Here is a 22,208-nt window from a genome sequence, read left to right as displayed (position 1 = left end):
TTACCGCCAGCTCTCTTCGCCCCTTGGGTACCAACATATTTCAAATCTGGGGCTTCACACTGAGCATCAAACACGAAATTGTACAATCCCAAATGGGGAAAAGCAATGAAAGGGACAGAAGAGTATTTGGACCTTTCAGCCCATTGATTTACCAATAACTTGGGGAGCGTGTACTTGCACCTTCTCCAGAAGATTTTCTAGGTCTCCCACTTCCCCAACCCTTGAGCAGCTCCTACTTGAGAATACCATATTTGTTTTTCGCATATGGAGAAGTGATACCCAATAGAGCGGCTTCCAGAAGGGACCGTCCTTATCTTGAGCTAAGGTAGTGGGTGTTGCCGCCTGCTCTGGACAATGGTAACTGGCAGAATACATTCTCTATCCTGCAAATCTGGCCAGATCCCCCCCAAATCACTCCAATATCTTACCATTCATCTTCCTGTGAAACACCAGCTACTATTTAAAAGCTGCAAAGAACTCAGCATCTTCCTAGATCATCAAGAGTTACAATGTGCATGCTTAATTCCCTACGTTAATTTAAGAGAAGCTCCATTGTGCTTATAGTCATGTAAATCATAAAGCCTAGTGAGTACATTTTCTCCTTTTTGGAAACCCCCCCCCCCAAAAAAAAAACACCTCATGCATGCATTTATTCAGATGCATAATCTTTTAGACTGCCAACGTGTGTTTCGCCTCCTGAGGCTTTCTCAAGGCTCGTTGAAGAATGAGGCTAGGCCTGAGCTGCTGTTTGGATATAATAATCCCTGGGGGTCGATTAACTAACACTATTAAGCAGTGACAATTTACTAAGATCCTTGTGTTATTGTACCCTGGGATTTCTGGGGGAAGAGACCCTTTGGGTCTTTCGGTGTTCTTGAGAAGTAAAAAAAAAAAAAAAAACTTTTGGACAATCAATATGTTTGGTAGAAAGAATGTCTTTGCAGTCTGCTTGGCTCAAGTTTCAAATGCGGTCTGTTTTCTAGATCAGCAAGTAACCCGGCTTTCTGAAGCTCTTGCGAGGCTATTTTTGAAGACAAGAATATCTGTGGCCATGCCCACATACAGATATTTGAAAGAATACAAATTGCACTTTTAAGAAAGATCCTCGGAGTACCAAGAGATGCCCCACTTTATGCCTCAAAATGCTAAAACTGAAAGCTTTCTTTAACTTTGTAGTTAGTGATTTGTCCAATATTCTCTTACTACCATAGACTTTAAGGGTCTGACACATGCACATTACCCTGGTGCTTGGCCTTTGAGAGGGGGGATGATCTGCGGGCACCACACACGAATTCAGTGTGGCCTCATTCAAAACACCTTATATGTTTGGAAATGTCCAAAATCGCCCGTCCCATGAATAAGGAAAGCGTTTTGGCAGATTGCATACTGAGGCAAAAGAGGTGGGTCAGAGTGTGTTGTGAGGCTCTTAAACAACAGCTCTTTTTGGAGACATTAAAGGTCAGAGTCAAGTAAACACCATAACCATTTATGGATGAGGTTAGGTTCATAGCATGCTTGAAGACTTGGCCCTCTGCCGCCATCCCTCACTGACCTTTCAATAAGAACCGCTGCTCTCTGGTTGTCGTCTAGACCGTGACACATTTCAGGGAAATGCCAGAGCAGCCAGTCTGGTCCGACCAGGAAGACGATATACCAAATATTCCAGCAATGTCAACCAATCACAATCATCATGCCAGAGGAGAGAAGGATCCTCTGGTAGCGCCAAGCATGAGAACACTGTAACCAGAGCTGTCCTGCCATGGGCTTCTGGGCACAGCACAATGGCACCTCTGGGCGGCATTCATAGCCACAAGATACTGTTTCAGTCCCACTCACAAATTAGAGCATTTTTGTGGCCTGAGACCATGTTTCTGTATGAATCTTGTATACTAATGGCCGGCTGCTACAATCCAGGACATACCATACCTTCTTTCTTGTGGCATTACCTAGCTGGCAGGATTTTGAAATATTTCTACATTGTTTTCATCACATTATGAGGCATGAGCATGTGTAACCAGCCCTAAAATGTTGTGTTATTAGGTAAACAAAAGCGTGTCAATTCCCAGAAACAATGCCTTGTAACTGCAAAGTGTGTTTATAAACATATCCAGCTATTTCTGCTGTTTGTCCCAATAAGATAGCCATGCAGCCCTAGAACTTTTCGATTCTTCTGTTAAGAAACCACAAAAGGCAGCATTTGGGCCTAGGCACTGAATCCAGAAGTTCCAAAAAAATTGTGATTAACAGTGCTTTATCATAAAGTTGAACAGTTTTTCGTAAATAGGAAATCAGTAGAACCTTTCTCTACAATTCTCTGGGACTAGATAACTCCAGTCCTGGGCAGTTCTTATCACAGACGGTGTTCCCTCCCGAAGAAGCCAAGCTGACGACTATATTAAAACATGGAGCGCTGGAGGGTTCAACACCACCCTGAAGCATCCCCTAAATATACAGACTCGTCAGGATTTCCAAGGAGGCAATCAGGGACACATATCAAGCATATTTCCAACGCCTTGTATAAGAAGCATAAATACATTTCCACAATGGGCAAGAGACTAGCAAACCAGATGGAGGCAACTACGCCCATCATTGTGAGCAGACTACAGGATCGTATGTCACAATTATCTGATGTCATTTCTAATATTATGACCAGTACTGTGGACATGCTCTTACCCCCAGTACCTGTCTAGAACCAAAGAGAATGCTTGTAGTAACCTCTATCCTTGCAACAGGGGACTCTCATTTGATGCTTTTATCGTCAGAGTTACGCAGAAACCAAGTGAGGTTATTGCTCAAAGGCTGCTTTTTAGTTTACCATGCATCTGGCTCTGGGGTTGGTATTGTTTTATTATGTTTCTTTTGCCATAGAAGCAATAACTTCAGAAACAAAAGAGCCAATCCCTTAGTCACTGATAACATTTCAGGTAATTGAAATATAAAGGAGAATTTCAGAAGTCAAAACCAATGCAGCACTCATAAGGGAGTAATAGTCAACAGTGATTTCCCCAGATATCTCGAAGGTGGTCTGCAGGAGTATACAATATCACTAATACCCACTCAGGCATCTCTCCAAGAGGACGATGCTTTCCAACATTATCTGGGCAGCCCCGTGCTTTGCACACAGATGGTTCAGCAGACACCCACCAGTCCATCACCCTTCTCAGAGTGCCGAGGTCCAGAGATGCGCCATGCATGAGCTATTTATATCTGTGGCTAACAGTGGCCTTAAGGCATACAAAGTGAACTGGCATTTTGTTAAACAAGCTTGCTTCAGATGCACAGCATCACCATACGTGTCAACACAATTTTTTTCTAATATAGACATTAAATTCACGCATACCGCATTTCAAAACACGTGAACCTTACTACATCTCCAGAGCGTGTTGGTAAAATTTCCCACTTTCCTGTGACATTAAATAATGTGGGATCATCAACTCATGGAGAGCAATCTAGTGTGCAGGATTTTAAACAACATACGTTTCAGGTAAGCCTGTCTGGCCACTTTCTAGGGGTGCGATATGGCTTCACCCCACTTACCAGTAGCAAATCATAGTGGGAGCAACAGATGACCGTGCATATGGCACAGCTGACTACTACACATCTAAGAGACCCTCCCATCTGTCAGTTGTTGCATTATGACCCTGCCGCTGTGACGATGCCATCAAGTGGATATCCTTTATAATGGTAACTGCTTAAGGCATGTCAGAATCTGAAGTACCTACAAATACCAGTAGCATCCCAGGCTTACTCCCACCGATCCCAACCACCTCCCTACTCTTCCATCGAAATCCCCCCGGTGTTTCCTTCACAAGTTTTCCTGCCCATCCCACTACAATCAAGGCAACTTTCAAAGTCTTCATGGTTTATGGCAATTCCTGGGTCTTCTTCACCCACAGAGGGGGGTATAGATATGTTTAAAGCACACAGTCAGCCTATCATTCTTGCTTTTTTTTGGGGGGGAAGAGGGATTCATCTATTTCTATTAGTTCTAGGTTGAATTTTGCCCCTAAACGAGGTACATAGTCTGTTCAGACGGCAGAACTGGACAATACAAGATTCTGGATGGTGGTGACGGAAGTAGTTTGGTAATATTGGGACAATCTACTGCATTTCGCACAATCATCCAAGGGATCCGGATGGATTGTCTCCAGGCTGCGGGGAGGCGATGCTTTGGGCTTCAATGATGTAAATCATTTTTTACAGGTAGGATCCGAGAAAAGGTCTGCTACCACATACGTCTATGACAAAGGGTCTATTCTGTGGTGTCACCCAGGCCCTCACCAGTCACCGAGTTTTGTTGAGAATTTTTGTTGAGCTGCATGCTTGCCTCATGTGGCTCAATGATTTCCATTTGCATGCAGATGAAATCCAGAGTATCCTCCATATGAACAGAACCGTGGCAAGATTCTGCAAGTGCATGGTACGCGTCATGGCCTGCACTGGTCTGCACCCAGTCCTCAAAAATGAAAACTCAGAAATACTCAAATAAACCATACCTGCTCTCAGTAGCCTCCAAAAATTGTTCCTCCGTCTTGTGTTCTTCTTTGGCTGCAAGGGAAAAATACATATGTTGAGTAAAAGCAAACGCATCTGTCAATGAACAATTAGAAATCTGAATTACAGTGGGTGCTGTACGTATTCTTCAGTCAAACACTCATCCAGTGTCACCGTGATGAAGTACACACTTACCTATTGGTAGGATCCTCAAGGGTACCATGCATGCATGGTACATATACACACAGAGTGCATGCAAGTATTATTGCTCTAAAGTTCCCCACAAACTCAAAAGTGCAATATGTGTCTCCGAGAACATGGCCTTCTCTAAAGTCTATAGTATTGCCAGTATTCAGGGTGTTGAGGAATTTAACACTAAGCCTTGAGAACAACCTTCAAGTGTCCCTACCACTTGAGCTACTTAGTTCCTCCTGAAATGATCCTCCCTGCACGGGCCCGTGTGCTGCATTGTTGTGTAGCCAATTTTATTGCTGCTTCTAGGCACGTTATTTTCGCAACTAGGCCTGCCGCTTGTGTCCTTTAGCACAGTTACATTTTAATTCTGCTTCATTTTATTATTTCAGCATTGGCTGCATTCGTAGTGCTGTTTTATTTTCTTTATCTAGTTCTTTTACCTAGGAAAGTATTGCGTTTCTTAGCAAGACATTCTTCTCACTTTGTCAGGTATGGGGGATGATGTCTTCCTGGGGGGGGGGACCTAAAGAGGGGATTAGGGCTTATCACACTGTGCTCTAACATAGCTTAGGTAGGAACCACTTATATTACCCATAGTGACAGTATGGTGGGACTTTTCGTGTGTTTAACTTGCCATGTCACCATTTTGCTTCTATCATTTTTTTATCATCCTAATTATTGCAATTCATGCCATTTTATCTAAGACGCAATTGCTTTCAATACATCTTATTGAACCATTATCTGCTTCGGTCTGTCTTAGCATGTGTGAGACTAATGTAACTGAGAGAAAAGGATGAGATCTGATACACCACGATTTCTCTGAGAAGTCATTCTTTTCATGCACCCGGTTGCCACAATCATCCCTGTACTCGGACAGTGATGAGGTGCTGCTAGTTGGCCGGAAACGGATTTGGCCGACAGTTGTCACATGGTGTGGGATTCGACTCAGTTCCGTACAATTCAGGTGATGTTGCCGCCCTAATCCAGCAGCCTCATTAGGATAATGAGAGCCCACGCGACAGCATGAGATAACACTATGCAGTTTTCCAATATAAATCTCAAGGAGGCAATAAGCACCTCACTACAAGGACAGGCTTGTCCCTGCACAAGCCATCATATGAGTACGTTTGTACCAATACCAATGAGTGGCAAGGAAGTGAGAAAGAATGAGGAACTAACAAGAGGCAAACAACTGTGTGTATTTGCACAAATGTTCAAGTCTCTGTATATGCTGGGGACATCTCTAGCATTCTTGGTAAAATGTGCCCATCCCTGGCATTTGGTGAGCCACCCTGGCTTATGGTGGCAATCCTGTTTTTTGTAACTACTGGTTTCTTGTGTGCATCCTTGACATTTGCTGGGTACACTATCATTTTGGTAGTCAACCCCAGGATCTAGTGCTTACCACTCCCATATGGTGAATAAAGAGATGCTGAGAAATACGGTGCTTGGCAGAGACCTATCCTCTCTCCTTTGAAGACAGAAGATATATGGTGAATTGAGGTTGTTGGTTTATTCAATTTATGATCTATGCCAATGGTTCCCAACCTGTGGTCTGGGGACCCCTGGGGGTCCGTGAAGCCTCTCCAGGGGGTCCGTCTGCTTAGAGAATGAAATAATATTAACAGATTAAGAAAGCGTACAACTGAAAATTTTAAAACGTACTGTAAACGTCAAGGAATTTGAAATAAGAGACTAAAAATTAAAATGGTATCCTCAGATTGATTTGTAGGAGCAGCGCAGGTGCGTCAAACAGAATATAGTATGGATAATGTGTCGCTTCAGTTTAATTTAGAAAAGCACCAACCTTCCTAGTAAAATCTATTTTTTTATTTATATTTGTTTGCAAATGAAATACAATGGGTTACAAGTTGTGCATATGTTTGATGAATGCTAGTTTCTGTATTTTTAGTGTATTGTTTTGCATTTCAAATCATAGACAATGTTTAGGCCCGGGGTCCCTGGCTTCAAGTAACGCTTTTGGGCGGCCGGGCAAGGGGTTGGGGGGGATTCCAATAATACTTCAATGGGGGTTCCCAGGTTCCAGTAATGATAAAGCGGGGGTCCACAGAAGTCGAAAGGTGGAGAAAAACTGATCTATGAACTTGGCTTAAGGCAGGTTCCTCTGGCATTATGTGAATACCCGGTCATCGGGTGACTCCTGTTGTACAGCAGGCACCTCTGACTTAATGTGGTCATCCATGCCACTGGCTAGGTAGTCTATGCATAGGGAGATGATACATAATCATGTGAAACTGAAATTTGTGCTTGGGGTTAAAATGATCTCACTTACTTCAAATGAAAAGGTTGCATCTGAGGGCAAAAAGTCTGATTTTAGAAAATAGCAAGATAACATTTGAGGGAAATTAATTAACATAACAAAAAGGACAAATATTTGTGTGCAACGAATGCTCATTCAGTAACCGACAAACTGATGTTCTTTGAAAAATAATACTTTTTCCAAAACACATTTAGTCGATATTTAAGGGGGAACTAACTAAGGGTAAAGTGTGGAAAATGAGAAGAAGGGGGAGGCAGAAGAAAGGAAGGTGCTATATGAACAAGTTACTTACCTTTGGTAACAAATTATCTGGCAGAAACATATTCTAGTTGCAGATTCCTTACGTAAGAATTTCCCCCAGGCGTCAGTCTGGATCTGGAGATTGTTCTCGAGCAGTACCCCTGCGTGCCGTCAGGTGGTGTCAGTTGACTCCTTGTCCATTGTCAGGTTTGTCGGATATGACGTGGGTGCTATGAAAGCACCAACCCGACGACACCAGTTTCTTTTTACGACTTTCCACATCAGAAGCGCAGAGCCCTGATGACCCCTGATCCTGGTGCATCAGAACTAGGACCCTGAAAGGGAAGTCCCTAGAAATCAGTTCACAGGGAGGAGAAATGGGTAGGTTGGTAATTATTCTGGAACTAGAATACGTTTCTACCAGATAATTTGTTACCAAAGGTAAACCTGTTCATCTGACAGACTTCCAGTTTCAGATTCCTTACCTTAGATACCCAAGTAACACCATCCCCAGAGGAGGGTTTGTGAACCAAGACCATACAAGGAAGTCCTGCAGGACTGAGGGTACAAAGTTCCCGTCCCTTCGGACCAGACTGTCCGAGCAATAGTGTTTGGTCAACGTGTGCAAGGACACCCACGATGCTGCCTGGCAGATGTCCAGGACTAGAACTCTACGTGCTAATGCAGCAATTGCAGCTGTTGCTCTGGTGGAGTGAGCACGCAGACCCTCCAGGGGTTGCTTCTTAGCCAATGTGTAGCACATTTTAATGCAGAGAACTACCCATCTCGAGATGATCCTCTTCTCTATTGCACAACCTTTCTTCGCACCAACATAACCCACAAAGAGATGATCATCCACACTGAGGCTGAAACATCGGTATCATAGCCTGAGCATCCTGTACTTGCCTCTCGGTAGGGTAAGCCCAAAACTGCACTGTGTACAGAACAGCTCAGATGAAGGTAGGGGAAGACTGAAATCCCTGACCTGCGCAGATGAGCTACGACCACTGCCATCACTTTGGTGAGCACCCGAGGGGTGCTGGTAAGGCCAAAAGGGAGCACAATAAAATAAAAATGCTTGTGGCCAGCAAGCAGGACGGGAATATGGAAATATGCATCCTGCAAGTCCAATGCTACCATCCAGTCTCCTGGGTCCAGGGCACATAGGCCTCGAGCAAGAGTGAGTATTTTGAACTTTTCCTTCCTGGGAAAGAGATTGCGGGCCCAGAGGTCTAGGATAGGGTAGAGGCCCTTGTCCTTTTTGGGCGCCAGAAGTAGCAGGAGTAGCAGCCACAACCTGCTTCTGGCACAGGGATCCTCTCTATGGCTCCATTGGCCAAGAGAGCTGTAACCTCCCCGCGGAGAAGTGCCAGGTGATCATCCGAATGCAGGATGGGGAAGTGGATGGAGGAGTAGTCTTGAAGGGGAGGGAGTAGCCCCTTTGGACTATCCGCAAAGCTCACCTCTCTGATGTGATGGATTGCCAGTGGGGCAGGTGATGGCAAATCCTGGCTCCGATTGGTCCCTGATGGGGAAGCGTCAGACTAGGAAGTTTTGGAGGCTGCAGTGGGGTTGGACTGGGCAGACCGATAGCTCCCTGATCCACAGGGACGTTGGATCCCACATCCCCGGCCATGCAGAGGCTGGCCAGCATGCGCGGCATGTGGCTGGAGGGAAAAGAACATGCTTGGGCACCCCTTCTGTAGCCACTTAAGGGGCTAAAAACAGACTGAGGGGGGGTGAGGAGCAGCTGTGAGGCCCAAGGACAGGGCCATAGCCCAGGACTCCTTAAAGCGCTCGAGTGTCGAGTTTTCCTTGTCTCCGAAGAGATGGGTGCTTTCGCAGGACATGTCCATAAGTGAGGCCTGGATATCCCCCGAAAAGCTAGATGTCCTCAACCAAGCGTGGCGCCTCTTTGCCACTGTCAATGCAACCATTCTACCTAGTGAGTCGGTCATATCCAGCCCACATTGTATTGTAAACTTTGCTGCATCTATCCCGTCAGCAATAGCTTGGGAAAGAATGTCCAGGGCTTCCTACTAGACCTGTGGCAGCACCTGCACAACTGTGTTCCATAAAGTATGGGAGTAACGGCCCAAAAGGCATGCAGTGTTCACGGTCTGCAATGCCAGACAGGAGGAAGAAAACATCCTCTTCCCAAGTTGATGTAGTCTTTTGGATTCCCTATTTGGAGGTGCGGAAGGGAATGCGCCTGAGGATGTAGAGGCCTGGGTAACCAAGCTCTCAGGAGTGGCGTGCTGTGTCAGGAACAGTGGGTCATTAGGCACTGGCCTATAGCTGCGGACGATTGTTCTATTAATGGGAGCCCCTGTGCTGGGTTTGGATGAAGTGCCCAGGAGAACATCAGTGAGGGCCTCAATAAAGGGCACAAAGGGTTCTGAAGAGGACACCCCAGGCTGAAGTACCTCAGTCAGGAGGTTAGCCCTGATGGCCACTGAAGGCAGCTCGAGGCCAAGGACCTCGGTTGCTCTCCTCACCACCAGTGTATAAGAAGCTCCCTCCTCCATAGCCTTGGTAGGGGAAGAAAGCATGCCAGCATCAGGGGAAGTGTCCAGACCACTGGCTACTCCCAGGTCCTGAGCTCAGTCCGTGGGGTCATCACGCTGGTTATTCTAAAGGGTCCAGCAACCCCTCCATACTCCAACTATACAGTACCCATAAGAATAAGGGTCAGGATCCGACCTAGGGAGCAAGGTCGCCGTCAAAGTAAGAATTGGCATCAAGCGACGCCAGTCTGGTTCCGTGTCGGAGTTGGCAATCAGTATGGGAGTGACAGCGACTGCAGACCCAGGCATCGTTGACATCTGAACCGTTGTCACGGAAAGGTTGCAGTGGCACAACCGACGCCACCTCTGATCCGGAAACGGATCCTTGGGTGCCCTCTAGAGCCGAGGCGGAGGACAGAGGCCTAGAGCGATGACAATCCTTTCTCAGTGTCACATCATCTGACCGACAGGGTAAAGTAGAAGAACACTTGCTCTTCTTCAACTTCTTCTTCTGCTTACCTGAACATCCAGAGGACCTAGAGTGGGATGACGAAGTGGGCTCTGCGAGCGGTCTCGGGACCTTCCTCTCGACTGAATGCGATGCGGAGCCGAGCGCCAGGCCGCAAGTAGCTTTAGGGACCACTCTCCCAAAGCCTTCGGGTTCATGGCCTGGCACGTGGAGCACGACTTCGGGTCGTGGTCGCATCCAAACACCAGAGACATGAGGTGTGGATCTGTCACGGACCTCATCTGGTGGCAGAAGTCGCAAAGCTTGAATCCGGTCTTCCGTGACAACATCTAAATGCACCAGAATGACAAAAAATCTTCAACAAAAGTTGAAAAATTCAGTCAAAAAGCGACTGTAGGGGTAGCTTCTTCAGATCAGTGCATAGGCTGGCGTGGAAAGAAAAGAACTGACCTCAGCGCACCGGGGTGGTGCATTTATAGGCCCCGCGGCATCATATCCAGGAAACCCGACAAAAGACGTGGAGTTGACCGACACCACCTGACGGCGTGCATTGGTACTGCTCAAGAAAAATCTCCAGATGCAGACTGACGCCTGGGGAAAATCTAAGGTAAAGAATCTGCAACTAGAAGCCTCTATCAGATACTTATAGCAATAAAAGGACCTTGTCAAACTGAACAGTAAAATTATTCTTTAAGCCTCATGGATGGCTTTAGTATTTATGAAGTGAATCGTAAAGAAAAATACACCACTTGCAGAACATTTTTCCAACCTTCTCTTGGAGGATAACGCCTTCCAAGATGCCCTACCTGGGGAGGGTTAGAACTGAATGGCATACCATGAAAATACTGAAGTATCTCAAAAGGGCCCCTTCGTCACTAACTATATAGATTATAACTTTTCCTCAATTTGCCTGGAAAATGTGTAGCAAAATGCACAATTTTAAATTGCAAACTGTAAAGGCAATTCACAGGCCACCACTTCTATAGTTACCCAGTGCCACTGATAAAACAGGCCATTTACCTACTGTCCACCATAAACAGGAGAATCTCCTGATGCTTAAGTAACTAGGGCTTTTATTGCTAAACTCAACCACACTCGTTTCATTTAAATCAGAAGAAAGAACAGCTGAGTCAGCTCTTCCAGGATTTGTACCTGTGACATGTGGGTTACATCCCAATCTCTGCAGTGGCCACTCAACCCAGAGGTATTTTAAAAGTTATAAGCAGGTTCAGACACATCCAGATCTTTAAAAGAGTTCAGAAATGTTTCAAACCAGATCTGTCCTTTGGACACTCAGAATGAACAAGCTCCATTGTCTTTTCCGGCTCTTTAGAATGTGATGAGAGTCTATAGGAGAGGAAGATCAAGTGCAGGCGGAAATAAAAATATTCAGCTACTTAGTCTTGCCTATTACTCTACTTTTTTCGACATACATACTCTTGTGCTTTACACTGGATCTTTTCCAACTATTATTGCCTTTGGTGACATGTTTTTCTAAACCCTGTTCCTTTGATAAACAACTTTATGTATTACTTTTGCATCATTGTGCATATATATTTTTTTACAACCTCCCTTCCTCAGGAAATGTTGTCCTGTCTTCAAATAATAACAACGCAGAGAGGAAAGTGCTCTGCCAGTCACCGGATTTCTCAGCATCTCTTTATTTGGTGCAGTGTATTGTTCGATGGTGGTGCATTAAACCCAGAAAGTTGCACCTCACCAGTGCCAGGATGAGATCACCTAGCTCATTCAATGTATTTACATGGAACAATCACCGACAGCGGTCAGAGTCAAACGAATCTACCATCATATTGCCAGCCTGAAACAGCAGTAACTCATGTTGAGTTATCACAGTATCTCTTGAGCGCATTGCTTAAAGACACTGATTGTGGTATCTGCAAAAGCGCACATTTGTGTACCAGAAGGGCCACCACGACGGCAGACAACAGAATATGGTCCTGAAAGTACACCATAGCACAATATAGCCATGATAAACAACCAACTTAGAAGGGAAATTCCCTTTCACAAGCAACTAAAATGTTCAGAAAGATGGATATTTAGGCAAAAAGTAATCTCTGTGAGCCCTAAGACATAATCAAGCCCCTAATTATATCCCATGATATTCTGAAAACAGGCAGTGTTTACATTTATTCTCACCAGGATCGACTAAGACTTACTTGTCTGTCAGACTCTTAGCAGTAAAATCCACCCTTCAAGAATTTTATACTCTTGTTTAAAATATGTTCTTCATATTCATATTTTAACTCTATTTTAGTCATTTATAGACTTTAAGAATGAATTGGAATATCTATACATCTTTCTATAAAGGGAAGATGCAGAGAACATTATAGAACTACAGGCGGTAGGCTTCCCTGTTACAATAATGAGATAACATGATGTATGACCCAAACACAATGTGATGTGTTCACCCAGGACTCTAATGATACTTTATTTCCTGTTTTATGTCTTTTTGCTTTTGTTTTCCACTACTTCATGTAACTAGGGTGGCTTTAATTGCTTATTTCTTACACTTTTATAGACTTCTTTCCCTTCCAAAAATCAAAAAAAAAAATCCTGATAAGAAAAAAGAGGGGGGTAAGACAATTTGTATTTTTGTTGGGAGGCTCCCCGTAAAGTGCACTTGACTTACCTTTTATAACAAATGCTTCCATTTTGTCTTTAAAAGGCTGCAAGAACTCCTCTGGAGACTGTTGACACACAACAACGACTTGCTTCTCACAAGCTGTAAAGATAAGTTTGCAGTTACTTTTTTGCACACAGTAGGATATAGGTTACAATGTACAGTGGATACTGAGCCATTCGAAGGTAGTGTAACCAGAAGAGGCACCTGTATGGTGGTCCTAACCTCCTCTCGTCACATCCTCCATTGCAGAATCACACACAACACACACACACACCCACCCAACTCTTCACGGGGACCTCCTAAATCAGGCTCTTAGATTTTCTAATTTAAGGGCCTGTTTATGACCCTGGCGGTCAGACCGCCAGGGTACCGCCATCATCAGTGATCGAGACGGGCTGACGATGGCGGAGGTCGGAATCAGCCAGGTCGGGATTGCATGCAGCGCCGCCCTGCTGTTTACAACCTGGTTCTCCGCCAGCCTTTTCGTGGTGGTATCACCGCCATGAAAAGTCTGGCGGAGAACAGGTTCAGGGGGCCACAGGGGGCCCCCTGCACTGCCCAGGCACATGCCTCCTGTGCAGACACTGAGCATTGCGAGGGTGCTGCAGCCTCCTGCGGCGACAGCACTGCCTCCAGCTTGATTAAGGGACAATGCTGCCGCCACTTTCCCGCTGGGCTGACGGGCGGAAACCTTGGTTTTCCCCAGTCAGCCCAGCAGGAAAGTTGCAATGGGCCTGGGGGTGAGGTAGTCAGCATGGCGGCAACCTCCCCATCTGAAGTTTGGCAGACGGCTCTTCCCGTCTGCTGAACTCATAATGAGGCCCTAATTGTTATTTCCAACCACGTAGAAAATGAAGCCTACAATGGATTCTCAAAAAAAAATGAGCTCCCGCTGCCTGCCCTCACCCAACTCAAATAGAACTAACGTGTGGCTTTGTCGGAAGGTTTAGGAACCTGGTAACGTCCTAACACTGCTTATTTTACTATTCATGAAGGTCAATTATGGGTGTGATGGGTTCCTGCCATTGTAGGCCTGTAACCCAAAAAGGTTAATCAATTTTAAAACGTCAAAAAGCCTTGTGAGTCTATGAACAAAATGAATTTAATTACGGAAGGATATTTCGCCTATAGCTCAAATAATGGGGCGCTCTCCACTACAATCTACTAGCCGCTGCCAGTACACAACCAGATCGCATCAGGAATAAATAACCTGTTTTTTACCAATTCTTCATTTTAACCACCACACACATTTTTACAAAGCCCTGAGAAAGCCCCAGGCAGACGGGCAAATGGGGCCAAACATGTGTCCGTTAACTCCTAAGGCTGAAGAACCTTAATTAATTGAATTCACTTTGTCTGATAATCAGATACCACTGACCATACATTCTATTGTATTTTAAGACTTCTCTGTATTATGTTTCAGAATATCAAATTTACACTATATATTTCTTAACAAATAGTGCATTGGATAAAAGACTCTCTGCCTTTAAGGCTCTTATGTTTTAAACACCAATCAAACTACCCTCCTCGTGGCACCCCGCCTTCAAATTTCTAGGGAATTATTCAGATGTATACTTCCTGAAATGTTGCAGCATCCTTGTGCATACACAGTGTAACAACATGCTGCCAACACTTATCTTCTGGTTTTTATGTGACTAGGCTGCCGTTAGGCGCTGTGTCCACAATAAATACAGTCAAACATACCCTCGCATGTGAAACCTATCAACCACCCTCTGGGGCGTCTCAATTCTGGTGATTTAACTCAAAGGACACAAGACTTCATTTGGCATTCAGTGGACCAGCTGGTGTATGGATGTTGTGGTAGAGACACTACATCTGATGTCCTCTGTTATCCCTGTTGTGGCCGGTTGCTAATTCTAAAGTCGACTTCTTCTACAGATATTATTCTGGTGCATATACCCCGAAGGAACTGCCTTATTCCTTCAGGTAAGTGCATGGTTCTTTCAGCCCATGCTTCACTATCAGGATGATTCCTGCTTCAATCCATCACTTTCACTTAGGTTTTTTATCATGCAATTCAAGACTGGTGCTTCGGATTTTTCCTGTAACATAATTTTCTTTAATTTAGGAACTCTACACAAAGTTTTTTTTCAGGTTTATTTCACCGGCCAAACCTGCTTCATTTCCCATGAATTTTTAGATGCTTTTTGCAACAACAACAAAAAGGTTTTTGAAAACTTAAAAAAAAAAAAAAAACACTTTATAAAGCTGGCAAAATTAAAAGTTCAGAAATTTTGCAGAGCTCTGGTCCCGGGCCCCACATTTCATTTAATGTGACAAAATTTCTCATTTTTGTAAAATGTTACTATAAGGCGACTGCTTGTAAGGGTTATCTGTTACTTCCTTAAATAAATTAATGCAACATTTTGCTTTACCTTGAAGATCTTTCTTAAGTTTCCTTAATTCTTTCAAAAGGTCTTCGAATTTGAACTGAGAGGCCATGAAGAAATCTTGGGGTTCTGGAAGGGGAAACACACTCTGATCTGTTCCAGCATCCTGGCAAATGAAAGATTGGTTACAAAAAGAATGCTGTGAGATGTAAAGAAAAATATTCAGATTTCCTGACAAACAGTATAACTTCAAGGGGCGATATTAAACTCCAGCAGGGTATGGTCAGACATTATGAAACAGGCTTTTGCCATGGTTAGTGGGCCTGACATAACAGTTCAGAGGAAGCCAGTTGCCATCTGCTGCACAGAACTCCTGGAGGTTAAACTTGGGCATCGCAAGCCACAAATCGCAGCAACACCACATTAGCAGAGCAAAGAGTACCAGGTCTGTTGTGCAGTATTTTTGCATGGCAGTGTTGAAGTGGGTGGGCAAGGCTTCTTTCCCATGAGAGGGAAGCAGTAGATGACACGTCAGTGATTGACAGGGAGAGTGGTGTTCTGTGTGACTCAGGACAGAACAGCAGTGTCCATCACATCAGAGCAGGAGAGGATGAGGGTGCCCTGCATAGCCCAGGCAGCAGGAAGGTAGCATGTCAGAAATTGTGGGAAATGCCTGAAAAACTTGAGGCAGACACACAAGCTGTACATCACAGGTCTTAGCAGTGTTCTGTGTAACACAGGACTGGATGGCAACAGGTCATGTTAGGTAACAATGAGAAATACTCTCTATACCAGGGTAAGGGCAGCAGAAGGTAATAGGTCAGGGACAGACATACTGACTGGTGGCCTTTATAACCCAGGCTGGACAGCAAGGTATAAGACACCAGGGGGTTTGCAAAGAACGAGCAATACTATATATAATGCAGGCCAGGTGAGCAGTCAGTAACAAGACTTCCAAAACCTGAAGCTAGGAGAGAGGTAAGGAACTACAGGGCTGCATAAGCAGAATTTTACAATTTGTGTGTGAGTAGGAACACTGATATAGCACACAGTACTATAAAAACTGCCTCTAGGTGCTACTCCAAGAAAAAAGACATGTGATCGAAGGACTGCATACACGGACATGGAAAGCAGAGGAGCGCAGACTAGGATCAAAGTACACTGGTAAATGCATAGAAAGGAGGAGTATGTTGGGATCAGGAGCCAGCCTGAAACATCTACAGGATACAAGGGTAACCCACACAGGAGACCATAGGTCAGGTTTAAGCTACATTGGGAAACCAGCAATGGAACAGTATGGGCCTGCTGGATCATTTGATGAGAAAAGAGGTGATATATAGAGATCTGCCATGAGATCATTAAAATTGCTGTTCAGGTACATGAATGAACAGTCTTTGCAGCCACCCCCCGCTGCAGGCATGCAAAAGCAGACACCGTTCTCTCTGAATTTTGTTTCTGTTATAAGATTATTGGATGATGCAGACACCCATGTGGGTATTTAACATCTGTCTTTATTTCCCTATTTCATATTTCAAACATTGCTTTCTGACCCAATGCCTTTAATTCTGTCTTCTTGTGATACTGACCTCGTCAAAGTGTCTCAGGTAGTACTTCACCACATAATCCACGAGGCTTATGCGGTTATCCTACAGAAGGAAAAGAAGAAGTTGTGAGTGTCGATCAAGAGACACGAATGTAAACTTTAAACAAAAGAGGCAATGTAAACACAAAGCACAGTATATTATATCCATGGTCACTGGAATTATTCGATTCTGCCACAGAGGATTGTTCCTGCACAGTTATGGATATGACACAATTACCAAAAAAATCCATCGGCTCCATCATTGGCAGATTTCACCAAAAATAAATTTTTATCTCATTCGGATGAAAACGTATAAGCCTAAACAGATGAAGTTTCCGAACATAAAGTGCCACACATGGTTCTGTGCAGTAGTAAACTATTTGCAAAGGTTAACTTGTCACCAATACGTTGCTGATTAGGGTATTCAGTATGTGTTAAACTGGTATACTTTTATCAACTCTGCCATATCATTTGGTCTTCCACAACTGCATAGTTCCAGTTGCCCCAATGATATCTGAATTCTGCTTGAGTAGTCGTGCAGATGATCCTCTACAATAATATCTACTGAGAAACACTGACTACAGATACATCGGCCATACAAAACCAACTACCAACAAACATATATAGGTGCAAAAATCCCCTAGTTACAAGAAAACCACTTCTTGCTTATTTTAAACCTACAAATGACTACTCTAACTACAGTCCCACAGTATTTGGTGGTGAGTGTCGCGCTGCGGTTTTTTGTACGGGCAGATATTACTTAACATCAGTGTTGTATAGGTAGATATTAATTATTGACCTTTCCCAAGTCAATAGTTTTTTTGTCAATGTTACTCTAGTGAATATTTTTAGGTGGGTCTCAGTTTGTAGCCTTAGGTGTTTATTTTAATAAGTGCTTAAAAAGGGCTTTGCATGTATATTGTTACAGTCCAGACTTATTTTTCTGTAATCCCAAAGCAGAGCAGCCACTGCCACCACTAACCTCTGCTTTTATGATGAAGATGTATTTTGCCATTAGCTGTTCACAATAGGAGACATAGGAACCTGGCTTGGAGCAAGAACTACCAGCTTGGGTTAAATGGGTAGCCAAGGACTTTAAAAAGCTCTGCGTGAAGTCCCACTCAATGCACTAAAACCACATCTCAGACCCAGGTAACAGCACAGCGGGGGGACTGGGGAACATTTACCCGGCTTTTCACATCCTTCAGCTTGGGTAAGATTTCCAAACCATATCCATCGGCCTGGCCCCTCGTCCGGTTCCCGCCATTCATGTAGTTTCCAAAAGCCAGAACCAGTCCTAGGATGTCCTTGACCCCGTCCATGGTCATAAGGCCCTGTGAAGAAGGAAGGTCAGTTTGTAAAAAGAGCCGGGAAGACATGATCCAAGATTATAGTCTGTTTTCGATTATTAGTATTGTTTGGGAAAAAAAAAAACACATTGTCATTTGTGCATATGTAGCAAAGGAGATTCACGTACAAAGGGAGGAAGGGGTCTACACAAAATCTTTTAGGTACATTCCAGACGTATGCATCTACACAATGTTGGACACTCAGACAAATCTTCCTTAACAGCCATGTAAGACTTCACACCCTCCTTTTCAATCCCGACCTCTTTGTTTCACCAATTTCCCTGAAGCAACCTTGGCAGCTGATCTGAAATATTCTCAGTGACATTTTTCTTCTGGACCATACCCGAGTTCGCCTTTCCTTACCTGATCTTAAGCGCATCTCTGATGCTCACATCCAGATCTTTAACAGAGTCTAACCTGTCATACCTCGCTTACTCTTCTGCTAAGCTACCTTCATCATATTCTCCATCGTTTTACTGATGAAACTTTCACACACCATCTCCCATTCCGTTTTTTGTTTTTAAGGTAGACACCTTTTCAAAGCGTCCAACAGATGTCCCACGTCTGCCCACAACAATTTCCACAATGATCCTGCTAAAGAAAGTCCACTAGCTATTTCCAACATTATTCAACTACCTACCAAGCCAAGTCTGCAATGCATTCTTGTATCTCAACAAGGCAGATGTGGCAGATGAGAAGGGCCAACAGATGGGCACTTATGGCAGGACTAGCAATTAGTGGACACAGACGCATGCTTCTGAGGCAAACCCAGAGTTTTCTCGCAGCCTCCATGTTAGAAACTCAAGAGAGGAAGGAAAAGGGAAGATGTTTTGTAAGAGGCAGAGAAGCGGTGGGGCTTCTTTTCATCAACTGCAAACCCTAGGCGACACAAGAAGGAACGGCAAAGACAAAACAGCCTGTAGGATAATAGCAGAACCCTCCAGGAGGAGTAGCAGATTTCCACAAGCATCCCTCCACTAAGGGTTAGATAGTGAGATGAAGGATAGTGTGATATTGCATGCCTGATGCCCTCCATTTATTCTGCTCAAGCAAGTCAGAGATAATATTGATTGGAGTACTGGGTGGGAAGACAACAGCCCAGAAACAACCAAAGTCATGCTACCAAAGGACAGAAGAGAAAAGAAAGGGTAATTTGCTACAATGGAAGTTGGTTCATCTCCCACTGTTGATTGTAAGTTGATGACTGCTCGGTTCTAGAAAAGAGCAACAAAATAATTCCACTTTCAATTATGCTCTACCCAAAGCTAGGGAGGATGACAATATGGAAGATACTCACCTCTGGCCATATTTCCTAAAAGAGTGGTGCCAAGGAAACAACTGCTGAGGCCCCCAACGTATCATGAGACAATTAAAATTGGCACACAGTAACCTTATTAGTGGGCACCAGGGCCCTGAGAAAACCCAAAACATCATATTGCAATAATTTTCCTGAATCGGGAACCGCTCAATTCAGCAAAAAATGTTCTGTCTGCCAACTATGCAATCCAGGGTGTGGTTCCTTGGGAACCTCTATAACCATTGCCAGAGATACAAATTCCTTTCCAGAGGACTGGAATGGATATATTGGGTCCCCCAAAGCATTCAAGAAGAGGTCAACAAGACATTCTAGTTTTGAAAGACCGTGCCACTCGAAGCCTTTTTTCCACTAAGAGGAACCTCTGTAATTCACATCTGTGATGCCCTGATTCCATTCTTTATGTGAGCTGGGTTGCCTGCAGAAAGCCTAACAAACCAGTGAACCAATTTCATATCTACTTTAATGAAGCAAATATGTGAAGTAGCGCATCCATTTTGGATGCCCCTGGCCTGGCCTTACATAAGACGGAGGTTGCGGACTGTGCTCCCAGACATTGCAAGAGCATTGCTCACATTCCTGTAGCTCGGAGACCTCCACAGTGAAGTGAAAGCAGACAGGGCTCCTTTATATGGTTGATGAGGCTTTTTGATTGGCTAGGAGCTGTTGATTAGTGCTCCTGAACACTGCCATTCGCTGGATAGTAGGAGTGGGGGATGGGCTTGCAGACTTTGTTGTAAAAAGTGATTAAACCTTTAGGAGGGGTCTGTCCTTTTGTTGTCTTTACCCGATTACTCCTTCAGGTTGGGTGATGACAGCCAGCTCCAGAAACCTCTCACCTCTTTCTGCCTCTGTTGTGGGTGCTTTGGGTTAAAGACAACCCCTGCTGTGGGGAGCATCACTCTACACAAAGACTGTGTCTAAAGAGAAGCCATGAATGGACACAATAAAGGAAAACCAACCTAAACTGGTTCTACAGTTTTAGACAGTAGATCCATATTCTCCAGTTGGGCTTTAAAGCAGAACCCACTTGCTGTTACAATACAAGTCCTCTACGATCAAGGAAGGGAGTCCTTTGCAGCGTACTCGGAGGTCTGCTGGTTAACCAAGGCTGATGTCTGCTTGAGAGCTTGTCTTTCAAAGGTAAGTGGAGCCAATGTCTGGATCCCTTGCTAGAATAGCGGTATACCTGAGCTGAAGAGCCTGGAAGACTGGGTGTCTGCTGAGAGAAGTAAGAAGGCTGCTTATCCTGCAGAAAAGAGACTGTCCAGGAAGAAGTGAGGTGCACTGCGTGCAATGGTGGCTTTGGGGTACTCAGATAAGCAGACTGCTGGAGAACAATCCAGGAGACCCCAGGTGTTTTAGCACCCTCTGAGACTCCCTCCAATCATAAGCTGTGACTCTGCAATAGTGCAAGTGGTGAGGCGGGCTGTAATTGCACATTGTGATCATCCCATGTGTGGATGCAACTGCTGAAGTTGTGATAAGCCGAGGCAGGGCCAGAACTGCCTAAAGTGTGATCGGCCCATATAGGGCTATATAAATTGAATCTGTGATTAGCCTCCGAGGGGCCTGCATCTGCGAGGCATAGCCAGGCCCTGTTGGGGCTTCTTCATGGACCAATCCCCAGACACATACCGATGGTCGAGTTAGGACCAGGATGCACCAGCACGGATGCCTCCTAGAAGACTCAGAGCAGATACACCGCCCAATGCGACCCAGTGCCTGTAGAGGGGGAGACACTTATTAGCGCACTGTCACTCAGTGGAGTTCGCGGCTATGCCCTCAGGTATTCCGAAAGCTGGGTCCAACGAGTGGTGAACGATTCAACCCGTGAGCAGGTAAGAGATTAAAAAGATGGAGCCCGCAGGCTGTTTTGGGACTGGTTTAAATTGCACCAGTGTCAGACTCATGTTACTGATGCTATTCCCTAGCTTTAGAGGGGACCATCTAGAACAGGGAGAGCCTGGGGATACCGTGGGCATAGCACCTGCAAAGATGGCGCCCAGACACTAAATTCTTCTGTTTCTAGTAGTGATTAGTACTTAGTAACCCTGTGTAATAAAGTACTTTCGTTTCTAAAAAGTTAAGCAGTGGACCAGACATTCACCTTATAGGGTTGTTGGCTGCTGAGCTGTTAGCTCGAGCAATCCCCCGTTACCTGCCTGAGAAGATTGAAACTGCTCGCCCTCGCTACCCTTGTGAGTCGACTGCAGAAACGGCTGAACTTGGTCCAGTTTGCAGTGCCTTAGTAGGATGGACATCAGAGGCAAACTACCTCAACTCTCACGGGTGAGGCCTTTCACCACTGCTTGATGCCTGCCGCTGCCTCACCTCCCAGACCGCAAAATTGGTCCAACAATGCACATCCATGTAAATGGAAAGGCTGCTCTCACACTTGAGGGCCTCTTCAAGACAGAGCTCCGCCTTGTGATATAAAGCTGGTGATGCCCCTGATGTGAGCATCACACACAGTGCAGATGAAAAGGGGCTGACATCTGTGGATGGTGGCTCTGCCTTCTTATTTCATTTGTGGAGTACTGGGCTGATTTTCAAAGAGTAAAATGTGCTCCAGTGGTGTTTATTTGGGGCCCTGGGTACAGGGCAAATCTTTGCTAAAAGTAGCAGCTTATTTGGCTTTTTGAAGATTGCCAGTTGCATGAAGCTGATACACAAAACCAAAGCAATGACACCGGGGACTAGTCAATGACCTGGTCCAGCTCCATCTCCATCTTCCCTGATTGAAATGAAACTGGTGAACTGCACAGATGTCCCAATACC

At 44.7% G+C, this 22,208-nt stretch overlaps 1 protein-coding gene across 3 annotated transcripts in view; it reads right to left on the bottom strand.

Annotated features, from left to right (window-relative positions):
• The window catches only part of FMN1 (formin 1), a 453,758-nt gene that overhangs the window by 51,046 nt on the left and 380,504 nt on the right, over nt 1–22,208 (bottom strand). For all 3 annotated transcript variants that reach the window (XM_069208999.1, XM_069208997.1, XM_069208998.1), the window contains 5 exons: nt 17,951–18,097; nt 16,768–16,827; nt 15,227–15,347; nt 12,837–12,929; nt 4,497–4,548 (listed from right to left, as the gene is read on the bottom strand). In XM_069208999.1, coding sequence (XP_069065100.1) covers nt 4,497–4,548; nt 12,837–12,929; nt 15,227–15,347; nt 16,768–16,827; nt 17,951–18,097 — 473 coding nt within the window. The remainder of the gene's footprint in view (nt 1–4,496; nt 4,549–12,836; nt 12,930–15,226; nt 15,348–16,767; nt 16,828–17,950; nt 18,098–22,208) is intronic.

The sequence above is a fragment of the Pleurodeles waltl genome, chromosome 9 (assembly GCF_031143425.1).
Source record: "Pleurodeles waltl isolate 20211129_DDA chromosome 9, aPleWal1.hap1.20221129, whole genome shotgun sequence".
In the NCBI taxonomy this organism is placed as follows: Eukaryota; Metazoa; Chordata; class Amphibia; order Caudata; family Salamandridae; genus Pleurodeles; species Pleurodeles waltl.
This window is presented reverse-complemented; position numbering and strand designations above follow the sequence as displayed.